Source organism: Girardinichthys multiradiatus, chromosome 22 (assembly GCF_021462225.1).
Source record: "Girardinichthys multiradiatus isolate DD_20200921_A chromosome 22, DD_fGirMul_XY1, whole genome shotgun sequence".
NCBI lineage: Eukaryota > Metazoa > Chordata > Actinopteri > Cyprinodontiformes > Goodeidae > Girardinichthys > Girardinichthys multiradiatus.
Window position 1 is genome coordinate 6,797,346 of NC_061814.1, and position 16,896 is coordinate 6,814,241.

General features: G+C 39.7%; 1 protein-coding gene across 6 annotated transcripts in view; it reads right to left on the reverse strand.

The window, feature by feature from the left end:
- vps8 (VPS8 subunit of CORVET complex) overlaps window positions 1–16,896 on the reverse strand; it is a 66,181-nt gene that overhangs the window by 33,253 nt on the left and 16,032 nt on the right. For all 6 annotated transcript variants that reach the window (XM_047351330.1, XM_047351329.1, XM_047351328.1 and 3 more), the window contains 15 exons: window positions 16,514–16,667; window positions 16,187–16,246; window positions 15,395–15,502; window positions 14,912–14,992; window positions 14,507–14,677; window positions 14,238–14,312; window positions 11,457–11,492; window positions 9,048–9,138; window positions 8,661–8,707; window positions 8,488–8,577; window positions 6,677–6,723; window positions 4,304–4,526; window positions 4,084–4,173; window positions 1,680–1,731; window positions 1,505–1,547 (listed from right to left, as the gene is read on the reverse strand). In XM_047351330.1, coding sequence (XP_047207286.1) covers window positions 1,505–1,547; window positions 1,680–1,731; window positions 4,084–4,173; window positions 4,304–4,526; window positions 6,677–6,723; window positions 8,488–8,577; window positions 8,661–8,707; window positions 9,048–9,138; window positions 11,457–11,492; window positions 14,238–14,312; window positions 14,507–14,677; window positions 14,912–14,992; window positions 15,395–15,502; window positions 16,187–16,246; window positions 16,514–16,667 — 1,368 coding nt within the window. The remainder of the gene's footprint in view (window positions 1–1,504; window positions 1,548–1,679; window positions 1,732–4,083; window positions 4,174–4,303; window positions 4,527–6,676; window positions 6,724–8,487; window positions 8,578–8,660; window positions 8,708–9,047; window positions 9,139–11,456; window positions 11,493–14,237; window positions 14,313–14,506; window positions 14,678–14,911; window positions 14,993–15,394; window positions 15,503–16,186; window positions 16,247–16,513; window positions 16,668–16,896) is intronic.

Sequence of the window (16,896 nt, forward strand, 5' to 3'; positions counted from 1 at the left end):
AGAACTACACTGCAGAACCTAGTCAATGACATGAAGAGAGCTGGGACCACGGTCTCAAAGAAGACCATTAGTAACACACTACAGCACCAATATCATTTTATGATATTTAAATAATTAAAGTCTTTAAGAAACTCTCCTATCCTCTTAATTGCACCCATTTGGACTTGTTACCTGTCTAAAACACACCTGTTCACACACTCAATAAGTCAGACTCCAACCTCACCCTAATGGGCAAGACCATAGGACTGATAGGACATCAGGGACAAAATTATAGTGCTGAACAAGGCCGGGATGGCTCACAGGACAATAGCCAAGAAGCTTAGTGAGATGGCAACAACTGTTGAAGCAATTATTAGAAGATGGAAGAAGTTTAAGATGATGGTCAATCTCCCTTGATCGGGGGCTCCATACAAGATCTCTCCTCATGGGGCATCAAAGATCAAGAGGAAGGTGAGGGATCAGCCCAGAACTACACTGCAGAACCTAGTCAATGACATGAAGAGAGCTGGGACCACGGTCTCAAAGAAGACCATTAGTAACACACTACAGCACCATGGATTAAAATCCTGCAGCGCACACAAGGTCCCCCTGCTCAAGTCAGTGCATGTCCAGGCTCATCTCAAGTTTGCCTTTGACCATCTGGATGATCCAGAGGAGGCATGGAAGAAGGCCATGGGATCAGATGAGACCAAAATAGAGCTTTTTGGTCTAAACTCTACTCACCATGTTTGGAGGAAGAAGAAAGATGAGTACAACCCCAAGAACACCATCCCTACCGTGAAGCATGGAGGTGGAAACATCATTCTTTGGGGATGCTTTTCTGCAAAGGGAGCAGCACGACTGCACCGTATTGAGGGGAGGATGGATGGGGACGTGTATCGGGAAATCTTAGCCATCGTCTCCTTCCCTCAGTAAGGGCAATGAAGATGGGTCGTGGCTGGGTCTTCCAGAATGACAACAGCCCAAAGCACACAGCCAGGACAACAAAGGAGTGGCTCCGTAAGAAGCATCTCAAGGTCCTGGAGTGGTCTAGCCAGTCTCCAGACCTGAACCCAATCAAAAATCTTTGGAGGAAGCTAAAAGTCCGTATTGCCCAACGACAGCCCCAAAACCTGAAGGATCTGGAGAAGATCTGTATGGAGGAGTGGTCCAAAATCCCTGCTGCACTGTGTGCAAACCTGGTCAAGAACTACAGGGAATGTCTGATATCTAAACCGACTATCTAAACAAAACTTTGTGTATCAAATATAAGGTTCTATATTTTTATTGTACCAAATTCTTATTTCATGACATAAAGCACAAATTAATTATTTTAATGTCATACAATGTGATTTTCTTTCTGATTCTGTCTCTCACAATTGAAGTGCACCTTGATGAAAATTACAGATTTCTCCATTCTTTGTAAGTGGGGAAACTTGCAAAGTCATCAGTGTATCAAATACTTATTTTTCCCACTGTATATTGCAGTTAATGCATGGATATTAAATGCTTCAGGAGGATTTACCTTATGTAAACAAGTAATTTGTTCCCCATCACCACATCATCACCTAAAGAAATGAGAAAAAACATGTAAATATGAAATGTGTTTTTGTAGCTAACTTCTTTACTGTAAGAAAAGAAAAGAAAGGAAAAGAAAAGAAAAGGCAAGGCTTCAGTGTGTTTGTGGTGATTGGCATAACCTGTTAGGCTTCTCCCCTCTCTGACTCTAGGACCAATCACTGAAAAGAGTTTCTGAAATATAAAATAAACAGTTCAGAGGCGTTCTTAATCCATCATATCAGAGCACACACATTGCAGTTTAGATCTTCTTAAATAGCTACAATTTCCCCAATTAAACTGATGATGTTAAGTAAAGAAAAGCATGTTATCTAAAAGTAAAGCACAGGTGTAGAGGCAGAAACCTGACTTCCTGTGAGCTGTATCAATAACCACTGTGTGAGTAAAGTGAGGATACAAGATTACTGACTGTCAAACCCCTTCTTTTGTTTTAAATATAAAAACTAATAAATGATGATGACTAATAATGTTTCAACCTGTTAAGCAGAGCAATCTTTTCACATTTAAATATGATGTGCATAAAATACCAACCAGAATTAAGTGTAATTAGTTCATTAAAAATATCTAAAAACTGATTTTGTTTATATTTGTATTCATGTAAAAACAATTTGTTAATTTGAAAGACAGTCAGTTATTCAGACTGTAATAAATGTGCTCATGAACATCACTGATTGGTCTATATTATTTTATGTAAAGAAGGTATGACCACAAAAACAGTACAACTAAAATATATTTTAATGTCAGGTTTAAAGATATTTTAATTATAAATGAATATAACACATGGAGAATGGTGTCTTTTATTTCCATTTAAGATCACATGGATCTTGGACTATATACAGAAAGTGAAACTCATATTATATAGGTTCATCACGCACAAGTGAAACATTTAAAGCCTTTATAACTTTTAATTTCGATGATTATTTCTTACAGACAATGAAAGCCATAAATTTAGCCTCTCAGAAACTTAGAATACTACATAAGATCAATAAAAAAAGGATATTTGAAACAGAAATGTCAGGCTTATCAAAGGAATGTTCATTTCACTCAGTACTCTGTTGGAGCACCTTTTGCATGAATGACTCCATTAATGCGGTGTGGCATGGAGGCGATCAGTCAAGGCAAGACAAGGCTGCTTCGATAACAGCCTTCAGGTCATCTGTCTTGTTAGTTATGGTGTCTCTAATCTTCCTCTTGTCAATCCTCCATAGATTCTCTGTGGGGTTTAGGTCAGGCCAGTTTGCTGGTCAATCAAGCACAGTAACACCATGGTCACTGAACAAGCTTTTGGTACCTAAGGCAGTGTGGGCCGGTACCAAGTCCAGCTGGAAAATGAAATCAGAATCTCCATAAAGCTTGTCAGCAGAGGGAAGCATGAAGTGTTCTGGTAGATGACTGTGTTGACTGTGGACTTCAGAAAACCCAGTGGACCAACACCTGCAATGACATGGTACCCCAAACCATCACTGACTGGAAACTTTACACTGGACTTCAAGCTATGTGGATTCTGTGCCTTGCAACTCTTCCTCCAGACTCTGGGACATTGATTTCCAAATGAAATGCAAACTTATCTTTCATCTGAAAACAGGACTTTGGGCCACTAGATAACAGTGCAGTTCTTTTTCAACCTAGGCCAGGTTAGGTTGCTTATGGTGTATCTGGTTCCAAAGTGGCTTGACAGTAGGAATGCGACATTTGTAGCCCATGTGTAGGACTGTGTCTGTGCGTAGCGGGCCTTCATGCGCTGACTCCAGCCTCAGTCCACTACTTGTGAACCTCCAACAAGGTCTTGAATAGATTTTGCTTTACAATCCTCTCAAGGCTACGGTTGTCCTGTTGCTGGTGCACCTTTCCCTAGAACACTTTTTCCTTCCACTCAACTGTCTATGGATATGCTTGGATACAGCACTCTGTATAACCAGTTTCTTTAGCAACAACCTTTTGTGGCTTACAGACTGTCTTTTGGACATCTGTCCAGACAGCAGTCTTCCCCAGGATTGTGTAGGGCAGAATAAGGCCATTAGATAACATTTATACAAAGAAAATTATTTCTTAAAAATTATTGTTATTTAACATTCAAATTTTCTGAGATAGTGAATTTTGGGTTTTGATCGTCTGTAAGCCATTATTATCAAAATGACCAGAGATAAAGGCTTGAAATATATCGTCCTATGTGTGCTGAATCTATATATAGGTTTCACTTTATGAAATACAGAACCTTTACACAATATTCAAATTACTTTAAATGTACCTGTATCCTTAGTGAGCCAGTGGGATGCAGTGTGTTATAGTGTAAGGCCCTACAAGCTACACTAGTAATATGGAATAGAGGCTGTTTTAGCAGGGAAGTAGAATATGACACTGATGAAGCAAATATAAGTGAAATGTTGACTGGCTTTTTGGTTTAGGAAAGACTTTACATTACAGAACACAGCAAAATAGACCTCCATCAGCCTCACCATCCCACTGATCCACAGCTCTACTTCAGTTCAGTCAGTCTTAAAAACAACCTTTTTATGTGGAACTTGCCTCCATTGGAGTAATGTAGTCGTTCATGCCTCGGTTGAAAATATAGATCACTGCATCATAGAGCTGGTTGCTCCAACACACTTGGACCACCTTCGTTCATGTACCCACACAAACAAACAAACAGAGAGAAAATATCCAGTAATGCATCAGTGTAGAAAGACATATATATGTACAGGCACATAATACACATATATACAGGCCTCATAATACAGCTACACACCTGTTGTATGTCAAGGCTGGTAACATCCAGATGGACAATGCATCTCTCCAGGCTGTCCATCATGCCATTATCATGGTAATGTGCTAGGAGGTCCTTCATAACAGGCGTGGTGATGTGACCAAGCCGATTGGCAATAATATAAGACTCCAGTGACTCCAGGAAGACACCCTTAGCAACCATGTTCTCCACTAGCCGTGAGTACAACTGGTTAAACAGCAAGTCACTGTGAGAACAAGCAGAAGAACAGGGTCTTCACTCTAAAAAACTGACCACTTCATACTGTCAGCTTTAACTACAGCTTATTTCCCACAATCTTAAAATAGAAATTATATAGATTATAATATATAATACCTCTATAATATAACTTTATATGTCCGTTTTCTGACACCAAAATAGTTGTGAAGTATTTTTTATCCCCATTCAGACTTGTTTTTACTTTGTTGTCACTCTTAACTGTCTCAGATCATCAAACAAATTGTTGTATCTAAAATAAATAATACAAGTGCACATAAAAAACAGTTTTTAAATGATGATTTATTAATTCAAAAGGGCAATCTGTCATCCATCAATGCTCCTGACTGGGCAAAAATTGACTTCATTGGAGAGTTCCAAGGCCAGAATCGCTGTTGACCCGAAAGAAAACAAAGGTCGGTCTTACATTAACCAACAACGTCTTGATGATCCCCAAGACTTCCAGAAAAATATTCTATGGACTGACGACACAAAGTGGACCTTTTTGAAAGGTGTGGATCCTATTACATGTGGTGTAACACTAACACAGCATTAAAAATAACATAACTACAGTCAAACATGGTAGAGGGAATGTGATGGTCTGAGGCTGCTTTAATGAATTCTGCTCTGTGGCAGAAAATCCTGAGGGAGAATGTCCAGCCATCAGTTTATGTCTTCAATCTCAAGCACATATAGATAATACAACAATGATCCAAAGCTCATGGGTCCATCTCTGAATGTTTTTAATGAATGTTTTTAAAAAATCAAGGTTTTGGAGTGGCCTAGCCAAAATCTAGACTTAACACAACTGAGAAGCTGTAGTTTAGCGTCCATGCTGGAAACCCCTCCAATGTTTCTGAAAATCTGTAAAGTAGTGGTGGTAGAGGTTTCCACAGTGATGTTAACGACTCATTATTAGTTATATATATGCTACTTGATGGCAGCTTTTGCTGCCAAGCGAGGAACAACCAGCCAACCATTAGGTCCTGGGGGTAAATACTTTTTCCACATAGAGCAAGCGTGGTTTGGATAGATTTTTACTCTTAATAAATAAATAAAAATTTCAAAACTCCTTTTTATATTTACTTAGGCTATCATTGTCTGATATTAACATTAGTTTGATGATCTGGAACATGAGACAAAGGAGCAGAAAGAGAAGAAAATTGTCTGAGGCACCATAACTTTTGCTTTGCCTCTATTGCCGCTTTTCCACTTGCTCAATTTGGCCCTACTCGACTCGACTCGGTTCACTTTGCAAGCTTTTCCAGTACAGCTTTTTCCGTAATGGTACGTAATTTTTTGGTCACTGCTCCTGAGCAGGTATGGCCAGGGCTGAGTCAGGACTACATGTGATGTGAACAGCCCCTCCCACATTCTTCAAATCAAACACAAATGGTGTCAAACATTTGTGCATCGTAAATTTGTGTTTGTGTCACTATCAAGTTGGAGATATTAATGAAAGCCCCACCAAGCTCTGGAAGCTTTCGTTAATATCTTCAAAATGATCAAACAAAAAACTTGCTGCAAAATGTTGGACAACAGTTTTGTGCTTTAAAGTCCTTGTCCTCATTATTGCCATGGCTGAGACAAAACCTTCCTCGTAGAGCCTGAAAGTATAACTTCCTCAGGAAAACTTTGGAGCTTAACTAGTCCATATAGGAGCGTCTCTCCTCTCTGCTTCTCCTGCCACACCCCCTTCACATCAGAACTCCTGAGCCTTATTTTAAGTTCTGGCTGGGCTGTGGTCCAGATAATTATCCCATTTTATACATGAAAAAACATATATAAGACATTTTTACATATAAAATAATACAAACATTTTTAGTATTTAGTTTGTTTTTATTTTCTATTGAATTATTTATTTACTGTTTATCGTTTCACACAGATTTTACACTGTAAAGTTAATAGGAGCACAGCGCACTACACTGACGGCTGGATGAGGGGCTTAGGTACCGTACAGAGTAGAGCGAAACCAACTGGAGCAGAGCCGCGCCGCCTAAAACGAGCCAGTGGAAAAGGGGCACAAGTAGATTATGCCTATGGCAGCCATCTTTTTAACAGGCTGTGGTTTGGGCAATAGTGTTTTTCCTGCCTTCTGAAGGTCAGCAACGTTAACACTCATAAACACACACATGTACTTACGCCTTCTGCAGCAGGAGGCAATAATCCACCAGGATTGGCACCATATCCTGATCAAGGAACAGAAAAAACAGGGAACGATGACATCCTTTTAACCTAATCCCTTTTAAACACGTCAGATACACAGTCACAGCCACCAGTCTTAACTGGGTTGAGTCAAGTAAGTACAGTGGTACTGTGTTCATTTTGGAGCTCTTGATAGGTCTATTTTAGGTTTATGTTTTAACTTTTAGACAGCCGGTACTTTTCAAGTCCCTGATTGACTTTAGTATTTGGTGTAGAAGTCTGGCAGATATTTATCATTAAAATGCAAAGTAGTACAATAATTGGATCAGTTCTCTGAATTGTGGAACAGTCTGAAACAACTCACCAATACTGGCATCTGGACCTTTTGGGTTGTTACGGTTCCCGTTTGTGCCACACCAAAGGGTTTACTATGATGGGTGTGGGTATTTTCTAAGCTGCTGTTGTAAATAAAAGATGTTGTGCAGATTGTTGTCCTTGATTTCAAAGTAAAAAAACATCCAAGAGACACTGACCAAAAAGTGAGCCTTAATTTGCTCTCTGGTACAGCGGGTGAAGATTATGTGAAGTGTTGGGTTGGTGGTGTGCTTTGGTTGTCTCCTAGTCAGGCATGCCATATAGATGAGATGGAAAGCTGCAGCCCATGCTCCACTACATTCAGACGCCATGTGTCATCTCAGTCTTTATTGAGAATCAGAGTGAACGTTTTGATAAGACCGGGAATCATTGATCCTTGAATGGGGATCTTGGACTGAATGATGCAACCACTGCTTTAAAATGGTTTGGGTTTGGTTATCTGCTGTCCTTCAGCACTACGTCATGGTCACAAATCCAGCTCAGCGGTGATTGGAAGCAGTTGGGGTAAATGTCTGAACTTTCAGGGATGTGAGCCTAAAATTTTATCAAGCGACTGCCTACACTGTATATCTGAAGATCTGTTCATTAATTTACAGCCTCTCTTGTTCTTTTATAGCTCTTTCCGCTTAGTTGGGATCTGGGAGGTTCAAATTTGATTTTTAGAGGGAAAAATAATGTGTGAAGTACATATTATTTAAAAATTCCCCACTATGTAATGGTGCAATTTGGAAAAGGTTTTTTGTCTATTCTGATATTCATGTTTACCTGACTAGAAATGAGCTTCACCCACGGTGCATGAAGGCAGTCCCGTGTGTAACCAGAAGTTAGCAAACTGGATTGTGGAATCTATCTGTTTCCTCTAGTTCTATGCCCCCATTATGAAGGGAGACCATTCTACTAGTGATATGCCCACGTCTTAGGTGTTGGTTCAGGGTGAGTTGGTTCCAGAAGCCATGCAGCAACTAGGTGGGTCACACCACGCAGGCTTGTGCATGTTTCCATGAATGTGGCTCAGTTGTGACTGGTCCACAGGGTGCTTAGAGTGAGGATCATATAAGGAGCATCATAGCCTCTAAGCTCTGTGCTTTGGGGTTATGATGTGATCCAGGAATGGGGCCATATGTCTCCCGCAGGGAAAAATTGGGATACCTAACAAATTGCCTGATTCTTTCACAACAAAGTGACATATTTAACACTCCTATTTGTGCACATACTTGTACACAGAAAGAAACCTGTGGGGAGTAGTTGTCTGGCTGTGACAGCATGGAGGAGCTTTAAGGTTCAACCCATCAGTCACAGAGAGACAAGATGTCTTCAGATAGCTTCCATAGTTCGTCAAACTTGCCAATAATTCCCATGGTGAAACACCTCATTCTGTTTTCTAAGATGATGATAAAATAACCCTGCATTTCTTCTATGGTAAGTGACATTACCTGGAAATGCTGCTCCATAACCTGGAGTTTGCCCTGTTCTGGACATTTCTTCAGAGCATACTCTGTAAACTGGAGGAGAATCTCTACCATCTGTGGAAACAGAGTGCTTCAGTTTGAAAATGAAGTGTGGAAAAACTGATTTTAGGAAGTTGATTAGTGATCAAAACACCAACCTTGTCACTGATAACTGCTTTCCTTCTCTGGGAATCTCCATGAAGGCCTTAAACACAGATGCATAAAGAAAAAAATCCCAGATGTCCTATCAGTACGTGATCAGCCCAAAATTTAAACATTTGTTCAAAATAACTTATGAGTGATTAAATAATCACATCCTCTAGTGTACAGCGGATGGGATTAAACAAGAGAGATGTGTAACTCTGTGACATGTACAGCAGGCAGAAGAGCTCTGAACCAGAGAGTCACCAGTTACATAAAGGTATAAACATTACTGAATATACTAGATATGCATTGTTAACGTAAGCCACATACAGAACATGTATGAGTGATGCTTGAGTCTGTGACTGTGATCACAGCTGATGGAGGCTGTATCTCATACGCACCAACCACAGCCTTGGCCTTGCCCTCATGGAAGGACCAGGCCAAAGGCAGAGCCTCAGTGAAATGCTCCTGCTTCAATAAACAGTCCAGGCGCTGGAAACAGAGAACATGGGTCAGCTGCTCCCTGTTTAACGATGGAAACTATACTGTTTAGATATAAAGTGAAAGGGAACACACAAATGAAAGGCACAAACAGCTGCAACACTGAACTGCTACCATGGATGTACAGCTTTGGATTTCTGTTTTTATGTACCTCTGTGCTTGCAGAGCACCTATAGCTTCATAAAATCTATACAAACTGTTTTACAAAGTGATCTACATTCACCTATAAACACAAACACCCATACAGCAATTCTTATTCAACAAGCGTGCCTGTTAGGGCCTCTTATCCCCGCCATCATACTGGCATTATACTGTGAAGAGCACATTGAGGACAACATTGGGTATCTTACACACTAGAGTACATGAAGGGCCTCCTGATAAAACAAAAAGTCCAACCTAAATTTATAAAGTTCTATATAACCTTACAGGCTGAATACAATTTCTTCCTTCCCTAAACATCTGACCATGTTTTGAATTATCATGAGTGACAAGAGTTTCATGCAGGCATTAAAACATTTTAACTCGTTTTTCTCTTCCATTTATTTCTTTTTTATAACTTTTTATTTTGTAGAACAGTCTGTGACATAGGACCTCTTCGCATTAATCATATTTTTACAAAAATGAAATTGACCATCAAACCAAATCTTTATATGCAACAATTCAGTTCAGTATTGATTACATACAGATTCATTTATTTTACCATTCCTTTGTAGAGTCTCTGAAATGGTTCACCTATCCTACCTGTTTAAGTACTGAAATACATATGACCACCTCTGTTCAAACAGTTTGTTCTATAATGTGAACCCATTTCAGTCTCTGATCCCATTCAATTATGGATGGAGCTCTGTTTTCTTACACTTCACAGTTATCATTTTCTTGGCAACATATAAAAGAATCCTAAAGATGTACACTTTTTCTGAGCCATATCCTTCATTATGTATCCTTCCCAGCAAAACCCCAACCAAGTCCAATACTATTTTCATTTCTAAAATCTTTTCAATTTCTTTTTACTTTCTCCCAGAATGTCTTTATTACTGGGCAATCCCAGAATATGTGAGTGATCTCCTACGTCCCCACATTTCCTCCAGCAATGTTAAACATTAAGTTATTTTATGTATGATGAGATCACCAGAGGTGTGTTAAAGTACCTTATTTTTATTTTCCAATCGAATTTTTCCATAATTGACTAGTCACTCCTTTATGACAATTTGTGCATAACTCTTCCCACTCATTATTCTCAATTATCACATTTAACTCCAACTCCCATTTTCCCTAATATATGTTGTATTTTGTGACCTTTATGAGTCTCTTATACAAATTAGAAAAATGCTTTTTACTTGGTGTTTTTCCATCAAAGTTATAAGATACTGTCCTATGCTATTGGGGTTTTCCCTCACTGCCTCGGTCTGTTTATGGTTCATGATATAATGTCTTATTTGAAAATATCTGTATAGGTCATTCGATGATAACTGATATTGCTCCTGAAGTTGAATAAATGATTTAAATTCAGTTCCTGTAAATAGTACATTTACTGTGCTAAGCCTTTTATCATTCCTGCTTTTAAATCTGACATCCCAAAGTGATGGGGGGGATTTCTATGTTACCCACTAATGGCATAGCTCTGGACAGAGAAAAAGGGCCCCCTAACTTTTTTCTCACATTTCTCCATACCTTTAGAGTATGTTTTACCCACATGTTTTCTATTTTGATCTTTTTTACAGACACCTCACTAATAAAGGGTAGTACTGACAAACCCATTCCTTTAGTTGTACTTTGTTCTATCTGTACCCATTTTATTTCCGGATCATTTTTGATCCAGGCCACAACCGCATTCAGTTGTGTAGCCCAGTATTAGTATTTCAGGTTGGGTAGACCCAGACCCCCCTCTTCCTTTGATAAAAGAAGCATCCCAAACCTTATTCTGGGTTTTTTGTTTTGCCAAATAAATTGAGAAAAATCCTTATTCAGTTTGTTAAAGGTGGACATTGGTACCCTTATAGGCAGGGATTGAAACAAAAACAGAAGTCGAGAGAGAACGTTCATTCGCACCACTTCAATCCGTCCATTCAATGAGAAAGGGAGAATCTCCCATCGAGTTTGATCCTTTTTTATTTGTCTAATCAGCACCCTATAATTACTTTAAATAAGTCAGCAGGATTTTTGGTAAGTTAATTCCTAGGTACCTAAAACCTTGTCATTTAGCTCTACAGGCCAACTCACTGATTTCATCATTGCTTCAGATTTATTTTCATTCATTTTATATCCTGAGAGTTTCTCCCACTTTTATAAAGAATAAACATCATGCGTACCTCTTTCCAGTTTCTCAGGGACAAAATGTGAGCTGACTGCAAAACAAGGAGATTGCACAGTGTTAAAGAACAGGACCAAATAATAATCTAAACCTCTTTAAACAGAGCACAAATAAAATCAAATGGGATAAACATAGGGTTTGTCAGGTAATCTTAATTTAAGAAATATAACAATAATAACCCCAGTGAATTTGGGTTGGTGTTTTCCTGTCTTTGTACAAATGATGCTAAAAATATTTCCACCAGATTTCTACAGTGTTGGTCATGTGACTTTTTACTATCAAAAGAAAAATACTTTTATTAATTTTGGAAGTGAGTTTAAGAAAATTTTGAGGAACTGACAAAGCAGTGGTTAGACTGCAAAAATCAGACTGAGATTAAAGATCAGGCACATTTCTCTATAATTCTTGGTTCCTGGTACCTCAGACCCAGAATATTAACAAGGTAAAAGCTTTGGACACGGCTGTAGAAATGTGAAGTTTGTGAATGCGAAGCCAATTTGGCTTTCTTAGTTTCTTCCTGTTACATTAGCCTCTACAGTGCATTGCAAAAAAAAATCTAATTCCTTGATATTTTCACATTTTGTCACATCATAACCACAATCTAATTACAGCTGCAAGTCTGTTGGTGTCTTTAAACAACGTTCTCCCTGACCTGTCTGCTGTATTCCTTGATCTGTATTCCTTGGTCTTCGTTATACTGGTTGTTCTCTGATGTTCTCTAGAGAACCTCTAAGGCCAGAAACAGATACACACAGCTGGACTCTACAGGTCCTTCTCAAAATATTAGCATATTGTGATAAAGTTCATTATTTTCCATAATGTAATGATGAAAATGTAACATTCATATATTTTAGATTCATTGCACACTAACTGAAATATTTCAGGATGATTGTGGCATACAGCTCATGAAAACCCAAAATTCCTATCTCACAAAATTAGCATATCATTAAAAGGGTCTCTAAACCAGCTATGAACCTAATCATCTGAATCAACGAGTTAACTCTAAACACCTACAAAAGATTCCTGAGGCCTTTAAAACTCCCAGCCTGGTTCATCACTCAAAACCCCAATCATGGGTAAGACTGCCAACCTGACTGCTGTCCAGAAGGCCACTATTGACACCCTCAAGCAAGAAGGTAAGACACAGAAAGAAATTTCTGAACGAATAGGCTGTTCCCAGAGTGCTGTATCAAGGCACCTCAGTGGGAAGTCTGTGGGAAGGAAAAAGTGTGGCAGAAAACGCTGCACAACGAGAAGAGGTGACCGGACCCTGAGGAAGATTGTGGAGAAGGGCCGATTCCAGAACTTGGGGGACCTGCGGAAGCAGTGGACTGAGCCTGGAGTAGAAACATCCAGAGCCACCGTGCACAGGCGTGTGCAGGAAATGGGCTACAGGTGCCGCATTCCCCAGGTCAAACCATTTTTGAAGCAGAAACAGCGGCAGAAGCGCCTGACCTGGGCTACAGAGAAGCAGCACTGGACTGTTGCTCAGTGGTCCAAAGTACTTTTTTCGGATGAAAGCAAATTCTGCATGTCATTCGGAAATCAAGGTGCCAGAGTCTGGAGGAAGACTGCGGAGAAGGAAATGCCAAAATGCCAGAAGTCCAGTGTCAAGTACCCACAGTCAGTGATGGTCTGGGGTGCCGTGTCAGCTGCTGGTGTTGGTCCACTGTGTTTTATCAAGGGCAGGGTCAATGCAGCTAGCTATCAGGAGATTTTGGAGCACTTCATGCTTCCATCTGCTGAAAAGCTTTATGGAGATGAAGATTTCATTTTTCAGCACGACCTGGCACCTGCTCACAGTGCCAAAACCACTGGTAAATGGTTTACTGACCATGTGCTCAATTAGCCTGCCAACTCTCCTGACCTGAACCCCATAGAGAATCTATGGGATATTGTGAAGAGAACGTTGAGAGACTCAAGACCCAACACTCTGGATGAGCTAAAGGCCGCTATCGAAGCATCCTGGGCCTCCATAAGACCTCAGCAGTGCCACAGGCTGATTGCCTCCATGCCACGCCGCATTGAAGCAGTCATTTCTGCAAAAGGATTCCCGACCAAGTATTGAGTGCATAACTGTACATGATTATTTGAAGGTTGACGTTTTTTGTATTAAAAACACTTTTCTTTTATTGGTCGGATGAAATATGCTAATTTTGTGAGATAGGAATTTTGGGTTTTCATGAGCTGTATGCCAAAATCATCCGTATTAAGACAATAAAAGACCTGAAATATTTCAGTTAGTGTGCAATGAATCTAAAATATATGAATGTTACATTTTCATCATGACATTATGGAAAATAATAAACTTTATCACAATATGCTAATATTTTCAGAAGGACCTGTATTTAGTAATTGTATGACCTCTGAAGGCAGCTGATTGCCATAAATTTTATTTAGGGGTATTATAGTAAAGAGGATTGAATATAAATGCAAGCTGCACTTTTCAGTTTTTTATTTAGTTAAGATTTAACGAACTATGTCTGATTTTATTTCCACTTCCACATAAAATCTATCACATAAAACTCCAGTAAAATACAGTAAAGTTTGTGTTTGTAACGTGACAAACTGTCAACAATTTCAAAGGGAATTAAAATTTCACAAGGTACTGTAAATCAAGCTGGCCAAATGAGGCAAATATGATTATTTAGCATTGCTGTACAGCTACTACATCTGTTGTTTTGTGTTTCTTCTTGTTGTTGAATTGAGATTTTCCTTTACCTCCAGTTAGTAAGGACATTGCAACAGTAAACAGACAACGACTAAACCCAGCAAGTACCTTAGTGCCCAAACAGATTATCTGTCCTGCATAGCTTGATAGTGACTGGTAACAGGCTTTTTCCCCAACCAGCGCCTGGAACACAAACACAGATTTTCAGTCAAAGCTAAAATCCAAACACATGATTATTCCTGAGCTCAGACTGGTGAAACCTGACTTTAGCTTAAGCTCAGCTTGGTTGTTTTGTGTCAAAACTAAACAGCAAAGCTGATTATTTCAGCTGGTGCCTGGTGACCCTTCATCTGCCACCCCACCATCACAACGCTCACCAGAGCCTGGGAGACGTTCCCTCCAGTAGCCAGCGATTTGAAGTGTCGACTGTTGTACACCAACTGCACCTGCTCCAAATCCAGGGTCTCCAAAACCTCTTGAGAGGGCCGGTCTACGACGTGCAGCTTCTCATGGCTGTCCACCAGCACAAGAGTGCCACTGTTAATCCACTGCAGACACACAGAAACAGGAGAACAAAGGTTCATGTTTAGCTGATCATATTTCCTGTAAGAGGACAGTCTTCTTTGCAGTTGTCTGTTTGGGGCCATAATATGAAAGTCAGTTATATTGTTCAGTCAACATAAAAAATGGTGCAGTTTGATTGTGTTTGGATTATTTCAAACCTTTCCTGACACAGACTTCTGGCTGAAAAACTGACCCACCGTACTGAGGTAGGAACTTACATTCAGGCTGATGATGTCACAGCTGAGTTGGAGTTGTCTTTGTTTGATCACATGGATGGTGCCTGTCTCTTCCTTCTTCACCTGAACATACCATATTTCACAAGAAATGGTTTAACAAGCAGAGACACACAGGTAAAAAAGAAATCCATGCACACACACTCATACCCAAAGGAAATTTAGAGACCAATTAAGCTAACGGTTTGTTTTTGGACTTTGGGAGGAAGCCGGGGTACCCAGAAAGAACCCAGGGATGCACCGGGAGAACATGCAGAAAGGGTCTGGGATTCAAACCCAGGACCTTCTTGCTGCATAAGGATTATATCATATCAAAAACTTTACATTTTAAATTCAACAAAAGATTCATCTGTATTCTACAGGTTTATTAACCACTGTCATAAAATGATCTGGGACTGAAAAGAGCAAAAACAGTTATCATTGGAGTCAGCTAGTCATATCAGAGTTACAACAGAGCTGAGCAGATACCAGAAGGAAGTGGACTGTTTCTCCTTTACAAAAGGCAAGGACGGGATTAACCATCTTCTGGATAGGAACAAACTGCCAGGCCAGCTGGGGCACACTTGTTGGATCAGACTGAGGAGAGATAACATCAGAAATGTTGCTGAAACATCGAAACAAAGAGAATATGCAAACATTAAATGTTCAGCAAAACTATTCATCAACAGCTGCAAAATTAGAGCTAGAGTTTTTTTCCCCAGTAGCTAAAATGGACACACTCCAGCTCATCCCCAGCCAGAAGGGTTCTGGTTCTGTCCCAGGATCTCTTTCCATAGAGACAAACCAGGAAAGCCTTCAAAAGGAGATGACCAACAAGCATCCTTATCAGATGCCCGAAACACATCCCTGCCTGAAATACAGGCAAATGACTTATTTCAAGACAGAGCAGCAGCAGCTTTAGTCCATGTCTAATCACCCCAAGTCAGAGTGGAAAAGTAAATGCAGACCTTTGCTTTTTGACTTTACAAATGATGTATTTATCAAAGGAAAACATCCTGAAGGAGAATGTTCAATAATCAGTTTGGATCACTTGGTGATACACCACCAGGTCTGCTTCTGAATGGCTCAACAAAATTAAGGTTTTTTTAATGGTCTAGTCAAAGCCCAGATATCTCAAATATTTAAGTGGGAAAAAAAAGCAAAAACAGAAGGAATAGGTAATACTTTTTCACATTCCTGTATGGTTGTATATAAAAGGTCTTTCATTAACAATACTACTCTACGTGATTATGAAGAATCAAACAGGTTAGATTATCAGACCTTGGTGTAGGGAAGAGTCATCCAGACATTCAGTGTGGGCTTCAGTCCAATGACCAGAATCTGGTTAAAAGAAATCATAAAGTAAAAACATCATTGGTATACACACACACACACACACACACACACACACACACACACAGTGTGTTGAAAGACCATTGAAAAACCCTGGTCTATCCTTTGATATAAGAAGCATCTTTGCAACACTTATAGGTTGCTGTTTTTATCAAGATTTCTTTATCTTAGCAGGTGTTTTGGCCTGCTGTTGTCTGGCTCTTTAGCCTCCTTTCCTGCCTCGGCTGGTTGAGGAAGATGACTGGGAGTCTGTACCTTGGTCAGGGAAGCCATAGCTAGGAGAGAGTAGCATGTGATGGGGTGATCTCTGAAATCTGGAGGAGTCCGCAAAGGTTCTATACAGCACACCTCTCCTTTGGAACCGCTGAAGAGACACCGTGAGTCACATGAGCGCATCCCCATTACCCTCCTGCGGAAAACGACAGTGAACACATCTATTACAACAGAGTGGAAAATAAAAGCACTCCCCAACTATTTTTCTGTGGTTCGGGCCTATATTGGTGTTTTAATTCCAGTTGAACACTGCCTACTGGTCTAACAGTCCAAAAAGACATATTTTTAACTAGCCAATTTTGGCAGAAATACAGGTCCTTCTCAAAAAATTGGCATATTGTGATAAAGTTCATTATTTTCCATAA